An 11,316-nucleotide genomic window follows, 5' to 3' on the forward strand; every position below is an offset into this window, starting at 1 on the left:
ATCATCATCATCATCATCATCATCACCGTGTGAGTATATCGATTTTTACATTGTTTATGCAATATTTGTGTGTTACTATTCATTTATCTCGCTTACCCCTAACATATTATGCATGTTTAAATGTGTTTGTATCGTTTTAAAAATGTGTTTAAAGACCTTTAAAAATTAAGTTTTAAATCGACAACATGACCCCCTTCTGGTTGACACATGGCAGTGCAGGAAGTGTGCCAATTTGAAAAACTAAATCGGTGTTTCAGTGACACTGCTGATCTACAGGTGACTTTAATCTACAAGTAAAATAATGTGTTTATGTTCATAATCAGATTATCACAATAAAGAGCCGAAAGAAACATTATCACCATGAAACTCGCAGCCCGGGGGCCAGCTCTGGCAAACCGCATCACTTTCTGGGGCCACAAAAGAAAAAAAGTGTGTTGACGCCTTTCTTGCTGGAAGGGTTTGTTGTTTTCTTTTGGGCAGAAAATCTCCACCAAACTTTAAATTTCAACAGATGTTACAAACTTTTTTTCAACAAATTCCTTCTTCGTAAATCAAAACAATACAAAAAAAAAATTCCATGTCTCCTGATGTCCAATTAATTTTATTCACAATATATTGTATATAAAGCGATTAAGTGAAGGGCCGGTGCAAAAGCTCTTTCTCCTTTGCTGTTTTTTTTTCTCCCTCTGAGGGAAATCAGAACTATGACCAAGACAAGTTTGACAGCCCTGCCTTGCAAAAAAAAAAGAAAATAAGTCGGTTAGAGTTTGAAAAAAACGCTGATCTGGACACTAACACAAACGGAGCAAAGTCTGTGGAAGCCTCGGTCATGTTGCGGGAGCTGCTGTGCACGTTTGTGTGCTTTCTATATTCTGACTGTGAGCGGCCCGGTACTCTGAATGGCCTTCATGATGAAGTGCACCACTTCGGACGTGGAGCCTTGGCCACCCAGGTCCTGCGTGTGCAGCTGGTGGACAAAAAGATGGGTCACAAATAATAATTCAGGAAAGGTGTGGGCAATATGACCTGAAAATTTAATTAGGGCTATTCAGCATTTTATGAATATCGACATCTGCCTCTTTTTTTGTTTTGATGGTTGATATATTAAAAACTGTTGGTTTTTTTGCTCAGACGGGCGCTTTTCTCCTCCGTCTGCTCTGAGTCAGCGGCTGTTGACTTCCTGCAGCATTGGCCCGCCCACAGCACCATCTGAGTGGTTGCTCGTGTAGTGCTAACAGCCAAAAAGCAGCAATTAGCGGCTATTAGCTCGCAGGCTAACCTAATAGCCGTTTTTTAGCGGCTATTTGGGAGTTATCCCGGGGTTAGTTTGTGGGAAAACTGTTAGCCCGCGAGCTAATATTTAGCTCGCAAATTAGCGGCTATTTGTGAGTTAGCGTGCAGGTGAACGGTTAGCCCGCGAGCTAACTGTTAGTTCGCGAATTAGCGGCTAATCACCCGCGAGCTAACCGGCTGGTTTGCGAATTAACAGCTATTAGGTTACCTCGCGAGCTAAACTAATAGCCCATTTTTAGCGGCTAATTGGGAGTTATCCCGGGGTTAGTGTGTGGGTGAATGGTTAGCCCGCAAATTAGCGGCTGTTTGGGAGTTAGTGTGCGGAAGCCACATTATAGTTGGTGCAAATAAAAAACCTTTAACATGTTGCAAATCACAAAAGCTGTTTAATAAACATGTCCTTGAAGGCATTTAAGCAGTCAAGTGTTGGAGTTTTTATTATTATTTTCTTATAAAAAAAATTGACACCAACTTTTTTTTTTTCTGCAAATGTATATCAGCTTCAAATATCGGTTATCGGCTTCCCTGACTACCAATAATCGGTATCGACTTTGAAAGAAGCACATCGTCTATCTCTAAATAAAATATCCAATTACTAATGTTATGTACATTATTAGAAACTTTGAAGAAGTGGCTCTTTCTCCACAATTCCATTTCATAAAAATATGTAGCAATGAAGGCCATGTAGTGCCCTGGCATGTGGGCAAGGAGAGCTAATGATTTTGCAAGGATGTCCGCTTTCGACAAAAGAGGGATTTGGAACCCCATCTTAAATAAACCTTAACCTTTGCACCCCTCCCTCCTCCCCACGCAGGCCTAATTGAATGCGCGCGCGCCGATCCTTACCCGAGCGTCGGTGAGAGCGCAGAGGACGGCCTGTCGGATCATCGCGGCGTACGCGTGGAGCTTGAGGTGGTCCAGCAGCAGGCAGGACGCCATCAGCATGGCGGTGGGGTTGGCCACGTCGCGGTTAGCGACGCTCCTCCCGGTGTTCCTGGTGCCCTGCGTGTGCCGACACACGGCAGGTAAACAACACATTGTTTAAACCTGCAAACTTGCATGTACAAAATGCTTTTTGACTTTCGCAGAAGAAACTGAGAAAAGGTTGGGCGGCCACGATGGATTCATTTTAAGGGAAGTGGAAAAAAAACCCTCAACCTTTAGGGGTATATCTGGCGCTGCAATGTGTACAACACACAAGATTTTGTCTTGCTTTTGGGTGGTCAGCAGTGGTCAATGTCGCCTTCCATTAACCAGTTGAGCTGATGTTCCTCTCACCATCTCAAACACGGCGTAGTCCCGACCGTAGTTGGCTCCGGGCACCAGGCCCGGTCCGCCCACCAGCCCGGCACAAATGTTGCTCACCACGTTACCGTAGAGGTTAGGCATGACCATCACATCGAACTGCTGGGGCCTGGAAACCAGCTGAGACACACACACACACACACACACACACAGACACACACACACAGACACACACACATGTCTAATTTGCAGTGGTGCGAGGTAACAAAGTACAAATACTTGCTGTACTTAAAACAGATATTCTGCACTTGAATTGACTTTTTTATTCCCTACAATAATTAATAATAATATTTTTTCGAATTTTCAAGAATTGTGAAAAAGAAACTGAACAGAAACGCCCAAAATTCGCAAAAGACGTTTTTACGCTTGGTTTTTGAAGCATATTGAAAAAAAAAATGCGCATTTTGCCGATGGAAACAGGTTTTGCGAATAAGCGACTACAAGACCAGATATACGTCGCACGTACGCACTAAGATATGTTTGGGGAGTTGAAGAAATGCGATTCATTTCATAATTAATTAAAGAAAAAAAACATGAATGCAATTTTAGATGGCTTTATTAACATCAGCTCACAAGACAAACTACCTCCGTTCAGTCCGTCAAAACCAACATTCCCACCTGGAACTCCCCATTGTCCCAAAGTTCCGTCACTACAACGTCATCTCGCAGCGCAAAGTCGCAAAAGAAGAGCGGATGGAAACGGGCATAAGTCGCCATGTCCGTATTGCGCATTTTCACAAAATGTGCATAAAAATTTCAGAAACCTGACTACTATCTGTACTTTTCTGCTCCTTACTTGGTGAAAATAGGCTTGTTAGCCTTTTCAAACTCTGTGGATGATGCCACAGGAAAGGAAAGTTAACCACGGTTGAATGATGAGATTCATTGGCGGCAATCTTGGGGATTTATCAAGTTAAAAACGGGAAAAGCAGCGTGATGGAGTAACATGAACCATTAAGGATGACAACGCAACAGATTTGTAAAAGCAACATATATATTTGTGGCCTTATTTATGATTTTTTAAATGTTAGTGGTTACAAATAATTTTTTCCAGTCTTTTTCTTTTTTTTTCTTTTTTTTTAGTTATCATGAGCTTTTTTTTAATTTTGTAACCCAGGGGTCAGCAACCTTTACTGTCAAATGAGCCATTTTAGGCCAAATAAAAAATAATAAAAAAAAAAAAATCTGTCTGGAGCCGCATACATTTGCACATCGTGTGATGAAGGAAACTGTGTTAGTGTTAGTCTAATGCACCATAACGAAAAAATACTTTTACATTTATTTTCTTTTGTTTTTGGATTTTGTGTGTGTCATTTTTCATACTTTATTTTTCACACATGTTTAGACTCTTCTAACTTTCTGTCAAATTTTTGAAATATTCTTATGGACATTTTAAAATATTTTTTTCTGTCTTTTTTGCTATAAATTTTTCTGACTTTTTAAGCTATTTTGTGGACATTTTATTGTAATTTTCAGGATTTCTTCTTTTTTGAACATTTTATGGTTACTTTTCAAACGTTTTCTTGTCTGCCTTTTTTAGTAAATTTTCTGGATTTTTGGGGGCAATTTTACGGTAATTTTCTGCTTTTCCCCCTCTTCCTTTTAGAAAATTTGTATTTTTTTAAACGTATTCATCTACGTTTCGTCTCTCTTCTTCTGACAACTTAAACATTTGTACTCTGATATTTTTTTATATTGAATAATTAAATAAATAATATATTTTTTATTTAATCATTAATTCGTTTAAATAATATTTTATTTAAAAATAAATATTTAAAAACTATATTAATTTTAGAGCTGTCAAATTATTAAAAATTTATATCAGATTAATCACATCTTAGAATTCTGATTAATCACGATAAAAAAGTCTTTTTTTTATCCCCCAAAAATTCCCGCCAAATTAGAAGAGCACCGTGCTCAAGGATCATCTATACCTAAAATTAATAGTGCGATTAATCAGCTTTAATTCGTGATGATAATTCATGCGATATTTTTTGTGATTAATTAATCATCTTTAACTGACAGCACTAATTAATTTATAAAAAAAAAATTGTTTAGATCCAGAAGTAGCCACTATAAGGACTAAAGAGCCACATATGGTTCCAAAGTCTGTGCTAACCCTATTGATCAAAATGGCAGCACCCTGAGCTGGATTGATTAATCTACATAATGCAATATTAATCCGAATACCGTGTTTCGATTAATGGGGGTGTATAGAAGATATTGAGACAATGTTTGTCTTTAAAAATGATGACACAACAGACTGAGAAAGGCAAAATATTCGTTCATGGCCTATTTTTTTAATTTGATGTGGTCTTATCTGGAAAGAGAAAACATAAAGATGAGGTTCATTTTTTCAGTTGTTATCATTAGCTAATTTAGCAGTTTGGTAATCTTGTTTTATTTTGTCTATTGGGTCGTGATGATCCTGCTAGAATTCCGCTTGCATGCTCAGTGATTGCCATGCAAGTTCAAAAAAAGAAACTTTTGAGTGTGTGTGCACAAGCACTTTTTTGTTGTTGTTGGGTCAAGTTATCAAACGGGTACTGTATATAATTCACAGTAAACACATTTGCACTTAGACTTCATAGTTGTTTTGGGAGTTCAATCAGGAACTCTGCTTTCACCAGAGTTTTTTTTTTTTTTGACACAAGTATTTGTACTTTTACTTGTGTGTGAGTATTTTTTCCACTTCTGCCGTTTCGTGCTTGTGAACGTCCACCACTCACCTGCATGGTGGTGTTGTCCACAATCATGCTGTCAAAGGTGATCTCGGGGTAACCGCTGGCAACTTCCTTACAGCACGCCAGGAAGAGGCCGTCGGCCAGCTTCCTGCATCAAACGCAAAAAGTGACATCAAGCCGGGAGGCACGTGGCGAAGGCATGCGTGCGCGCGCGGGCGGGCGGGCGGGCGGGGACACCGACATGATGTTGGCCTTGTGCACGGCCGTCACTCGTCTGCGACCTTGCTCGCGAGCCGCCCTGAAGGCGTAGTCGGCGATGCGTAGCGATTTGCTCCTGGTGATGATCTTCAGACATTCCACCACTCCTGGAACATTCTGCACAAGGACGCACAGGTGCGAGTAAGTCACGTGACGAGTCTTACACTTCGAGATTCAAGCAAGTCTTAAGTTTCTGTTGCAAATAATCCAAAAAGTCAGGTTGAGTCACAACTAATTCGTAAAGCATGTTGAGTCAAACTTTTGCGCTTAGCTAAGAGAAAAATATCACACGGAGCCAGGTAATGAAGTTCTTCTTGGGCAGGAAGTGTCCGATGCTCAGGACATTGTAAGCAGGATCTGTGTCATGGTGAAGCAATCTCGGAACAAAGACAATATCTTGAAAATGCAGATTTTCAACTGTTTCAAGTCACTTTTAGCCAATCAAGTATGAAAATTGGCGACTTGAGTCAAGTCGTGACTCGAGTGAGTCGCCCATTTCTGCGAGTAAGAAACGAGGGGAGTTTAGAAAGTTGGAGGTCGAGGCAAACAAAAACAGGGACGCACCTCGTGCTCCAGGCTGCTGTACTCGCCCTCTGTGTTTTCCCGGATGATCATGATGTCGATGTTGTGATGTCGGGTGGGCACCCCCGACAGAGACCTGCAGTGCATCACGTTGGCGTACAGATCCAATGTGGTTCTGCAAAGATATGCACAACGGAGACACACTTTTTCTCAAACTTTGTTGAGCCGAGGCGCATATTTAACATTAGAGGAGTTTCTCGGCCCAACACCAAAAAAAAGTCACAAAAAGTAGGGATAGACCGATAATCGGCACAACAGAAAATCGATATCCAGCATTTTATGAATATTGGCGTCGGCCTCTTTTTTTGTTTTGATGGCCGAATAAAAACTATTATTTTTGCTCAGATTATTTCTCCTCCGTCTGCTCTAAATCAGCGGCTGATTTAGCCTGTGGGCTAACCTAATAGCCATTTTTTAGCGGCTGTTTGGGAGTTATCCCGGGGTTAGCCTGTGGGTGAATGGTTAGCCCGCGAGCTAACCGTTAGCTCACGAATTAGCCACTATTAGCCCGCGAGCTAACCGGCTAGCTCGCGAATTAACGACTATTAGGTTAGCCCGTGGGCTAACGGTTAGCTCGCGGGCTAACCTAATAGCCGTTTTTTAGCGGCTATTTGGGAGTTATCCTGGGGTTAGCGTGTGGGTGAATGGTTAGCCCGCGAGCTAACAGTTAGCCCGCAAATTAGTGGAGTTGGCATTATAGTTGGTGCAAAAGCTGATGGCAAACCTTAAGCTGTTTAATAAACATGTGCTTGAAGGCATTTAGGCAGTCAAGTGCTGGAGTTTGTATTATTATTTTATTATTAAAATTTTTGACACCAACATTTTTCCTCCCCTGCAAATGTATATCGGCTTCAAATATCGGTTATTGGCCTGCCTCCCTGACTACCGATAATCGGTATCCGCCCTGAAAAAAGCATATCTTTCTATCTTTAACAAAAAGTATACTCAGTTTGAGATGTGAAAAGACGGAGACAAAGTCCTGGATACTAAAAAAGTAGTTGCTGGTATCAAGTAAGTTGAAGTGAAACATCTTGACTGAGGGCTAACATCTTTGGATATCTGGGAGGAGCAAAGTTCAGCCTGGGTACTTTGTGGAAGTTAGAGAGTCTGCGCCACATGTGCATTTAGCTATTTGGGATATTCATAAATGAGGCCCTTGGAGTCTGTAACGTTAAATGTTTACAAAGAGAAATCCTGTGGAAAATGTGAAGCCAGAAGCTTCGTGCGGTGAGGCGGACGCAACGAGCACGTCGTCTATCTTAGTGTCCAAGTGGGGTGCGACTCACCGGAGCAAGTTGTTTCTGGATTTGTAGAAGGCGGGTAAATTGTGGTTGGTCTCAAGGTTACCTGCATCCAAAAACAGGAGTTACGCAACGGCACGGGGTCCGAGAGGCGCACGTACATGGAAAGTTGACCTTTGAGTGCAACTCCATTGCGCCTGATTGCCATGATGGCGTTGTTGATGTCATCCTCCGAGGACACGGACGAGTCCACGTTGACAACCTCAAAGTCCACCGGAACACAACAGAACCTGATGAAGAATTTTTTTTTTTTAAAGATGCCTGTGTAGATTGTCATTTCATCCTTATGGATTCTCATGTTGATTATTTAGATCACTTGATTCCCAACCAGTTAGCAATGGCACATTAACTCATTAAAGGTATTATTTCCAATGTTGCTCATCTATCTATGCCATTGACGCATAGTGACAGGCAGAGCAATTACCTCATTCACTGCCATTGACGGCTATAAACGTCAAAAATGTATTTGAACTATTTCTATTTGTTTCAAACCCCACCCCCCCACCCACACCCACACTTTTGTTAATAAGAGTATGAAAACCTAGAATTGTTTATTGTACATTTAGAACAGATATAAAATTTGTGATTAATCGTGAGTCAACTATTGGAAAAAAAGATTATTAAAAATTAGGGGTGTCAGACGATTACAATTTTTTATCGTAATTAACCGCATGACTTCAGACTTAAGTTTTTATACTCTTGTTAACTAAAGTGGAAAAATGTGAAACTAATAGAAATAGTTGGATTGCATTTTTGACTTCTATAGTCGTCAATGGCAGTGAATGAGTTAAAAGCTCTTCCACTTGGAGGCAAGTTCAATAAAAGTGTAGATCCAACTCATGGGTGGATATCATTTTTGTGACTTTTTTTGTTTGGGGATAAGCCATAACCAAATGTAAAATATGTGCCTTGACGCAATGCAAGTTGGGAAAACTCTTGTTGATCTGACAGAGGACATTGACAATTATTTGGACAAATTTCAAGAGTGACGTGTCCAGACAACACATTTCTAGTCTCTGCACCGAAACAGCTCCCGCACATGGTTGGTCAGCTCGGGCCCGATGCCGTCTCCGGGAATCAGCGTCACCGTGTGCCTGCCTCCGTACTGCGCAGGTGGGGGCTGAAATTCACGCACACACAGTTGCACTAAGATCCTGATGCATGACTTGCACCCTGCACGCTAATCATGCATACTCACAATCATTTGGTGAGTCTGGATGGAGCAACGATGGATTTATGGTGGGGAGAGAAAGGGGTGGGGGGAGGGGGGGGGTCATTAGTGGGGAATGTGAATGAGATGGAAGTGGAACACAAGCACGCTTAAAATAAATGAAATAAATAAGGGCCCTAAATGGTGAGAAGAGAAAGACGGTGTGGATTGTGTGTGCATTGCTCACAGTGTAGGTGGACTTCCGGTGACAAGAAGCCGTAGCGCACGTCTGCCGATCCAAAGAAAAGACGTGACAATCAACAAACTGTCAAAAGTTGCCCAGCAGTTGCTGCTTTGTTTCTACAGTGCTTTGAAACGTATTGCATTGACACAATTACCCCTGCAATTGATTATGCATATTGTTCATTTAACTCATTCACTGCCATTGACGTCAAAAATTCTATATTAATGCTATTTCATTTCATTTCACATTTTTTTCTACTTTTGTTAACAAGAGTATGAAAACCTAGAATTTTTTTTATTGTACATTTAGAACAGATATAAAATTTGCGATTAATCGTGAGTTAACTATTGAAGTCAAGTGATTAACTCATTCACTGCTATTGATGGCTTTAGACGTAAAAAAAAAATGTTTAAACTATTTCTATTAGTATAAAATGTTTTCCACTTTTAACAAAAGTATGAAAACCTATAATTTTTTATTGTACATTTAGAACAGATATAAAATTTGTATTTAATTATGAGTTAATTAGTGAAGTCATGCGATTAATTACAATTAAAAAAATTATCGCCTGATGTAATTTAAAAAAAATAAGAAAAGATTATTAAAAATGAGGGTCATCAGGCGATTACATTTTTTAATCGTTATTAATTGCATGACTTCAGTACTTAACTCACAATTAATCACAAATGTTATACCTGTTCTAAAAAAAATCTAGGTTTTCATACTCTTGTTAACAAAAGTGGACAAAAAAGTTAAACTAATAGAAATAGTTCAAATGAATTTTTGACGTCTATAATTTAGTAATTACAATAAAAAAAAAATCGTCTGATGCCCCTAATTTTTAATAATCTTTTTTTTTAATTAGGGGCATCAGACTAAATTTTTAACTGTAATTAATCACATGACTTCACTAGTTAACTCACGATTAATCACAAATGTTATATCTGTTCTAAACGTACAATACATTTTTTCTAGGTTTTCATACACTTAACAAAAGTGGAAAATGTGAAACTAAGAAATAGTTCAAATGAATTTTTGACGTCTATAGCCGTCAATGGCAGTGAATGAGTTAAAAAAAATCATCAGAAGTCACAGACAAAAATGTTGCACGCCAATATTAAGTAGCCTACTGTACAACAATTATGTTAAAGAGGTCAGGGGGAAGAGTTTGTGGTGGGTAAAAAAAACAATTAGGTGATACCTGATTTGCATTAATCTACCTCAAAGTGATGCAGCCTGTTAATTGTGTAGTTGCTGTTTAGAACGGAGACTATCATCCTCTGCTCACTTTGAATAATTTACACGTCTGGCAAGTCTTTGCCCAGGTGTATGTTTACAACATCACTGTTGGCGTCTTTGTGACAGTGCGAGGCTGGAAATGATGGCAAGGAACATGACTACATTTGTTATTGTAGATTTTTCAGGTGTCTGTAGAGTATTTTTCTAATTACTTTTTACTTGTACTCCCTACGTTTGAAAATCCGTACTTTCCTGTTGCCCGCTATTTTGTCTGAATAAGCTTGTTACGTTTTTAAACTTCTGTGGATGATATAACACGCTGAGTAGAGCAAAGTCACAGACTTAATGGGCTATCAGTGCCGCTTACTCGCCGTAGCGAGAACTAAACCTACCGGCAGCCATCTTAGTGAAAAAATTGCAGCAAAATGTAAACCAAACCTCTGCGAGTCATGATTCACCATACTGTGATAATATAGTCTGAATGTTGGATACAAACAGTGAAGTTTGAGACTGAGAGGCTCTCATGACTCCATACGGAATCCTAGTGTAAAAAAACAAAAAACAAGTAAGATTTAGATTGTTTTGCGCTAAATAGTCGTTTTGTAACCACTATAGCCAAGCATGAGTGGCTGTACTGGTGTGCGTAATTTTGCGTGCAAGCTTAGTCCATCATAATAGTGACGCTACGCATTCAAAGATGGTTGAGTGACGTGTAGGTTCAGAAGGGAAAGCGACATGGAAAAAAAAAAGTGACCGTTAACAGCAGTTAATCTTCTTAGCGCCGCTCATCCGATTCAAAGTGGGACAAAAAACAAGTACTTTACCAGACTAACATTTGGAAGGGCGCGTATAGAACCGATGATTTTCTATGTTCCTAACTTCCTACCTGGGCCAGCCGGTTCCCAAGCAGGGGCTTGATGTATTTGAAGATGCGGGCCGTCATGCTGCCTCTCCTTGCAGGTGCGTTTGTGGTCTTGGATGGCCGTCGGCCAAGCGCGGGGGCGTGCTGCGCGTTCACGCGTAAACTCACCCGCGCGCAGACCGTCTCATACACGGAAGAAATCCCAGTTTAGCCAGTGGGAGGTTGTAAGTAACCTTAGTGCGAATACTTATGTTAAATAGTTCAGGCTTCACGGGAGGCAGAGCACTCGCATCATAGAGTTGTTTATTAAAAACAAAACAATGATTATTTTAAAATAATGTTTTAAATTTTGTCATTTGAGCTGCGCTCTACAATGATTTTCATCACTAAAATCAGAG

At 40.1% G+C, this 11,316-nt stretch overlaps 1 protein-coding gene across 4 annotated transcripts; it reads right to left on the reverse strand.

Annotated features, from left to right (window-relative positions):
* Positions 1-582: 582 nt before the first annotated feature.
* Positions 583-11,145, reverse strand: LOC147179669 (isocitrate dehydrogenase [NAD] subunit gamma, mitochondrial-like). 4 transcript variants are annotated; one of them, XM_086068961.1, is made up of 12 exons: positions 10,943-11,142; positions 8,821-8,862; positions 8,622-8,636; positions 8,446-8,543; positions 7,538-7,653; positions 7,409-7,469; positions 6,105-6,237; positions 5,524-5,657; positions 5,328-5,430; positions 2,572-2,718; positions 2,140-2,295; positions 583-967 (listed from the first exon to the last, which is right to left on the reverse strand). In XM_086068961.1, exons 1-12 carry the CDS (start codon positions 10,997-10,999, stop codon positions 866-868), a joined length of 1,164 nt encoding a protein of 387 aa, XP_085925087.1. In that variant the 5' UTR covers positions 11,000-11,142; the 3' UTR covers positions 583-865. The 4 variants fall into 4 exon arrangements, with proteins under 4 accessions (XP_085925087.1, XP_085925088.1, XP_085925089.1 ...); XM_086068962.1 differs by lacking the exon at positions 8,622-8,636 and having other exon boundaries at positions 10,943-11,145; XM_086068963.1 differs by lacking the exon at positions 10,943-11,142 and having other exon boundaries at positions 8,463-8,543; positions 8,821-8,865.
* Between the last annotated feature and the right edge of the window lie 171 nt (positions 11,146-11,316).

This window comes from Leptonotus elevatus, chromosome 2, assembly GCF_054856555.1.
Source record: "Leptonotus elevatus isolate MCC_2025b chromosome 2, RoL_Lele_1.0, whole genome shotgun sequence".
NCBI classification, from domain to species: Eukaryota; Metazoa; Chordata; class Actinopteri; order Syngnathiformes; family Syngnathidae; genus Leptonotus; species Leptonotus elevatus.

Coding starts and splice junctions, on each gene's coding strand:
- LOC147179669 (XM_086068961.1), bottom strand. CDS start 10,999: ATGACGGCCCGCATCTTCAAATACATCAAGCCCCTGCTTGGGAACCGG. Junction 8,863..10,942: donor TTGGGAACCGGCTGGCCCAG/GTAGGAAGTTAG, acceptor TTGGATCGGCAG/ACGTGCGCTACGGCTTCTTG. Junction 2,296..2,571: donor ACTACGCCGTGTTTGAGATG/GTGAGAGGAACA, acceptor CGGCACACGCAG/GGCACCAGGAACACCGGGAG.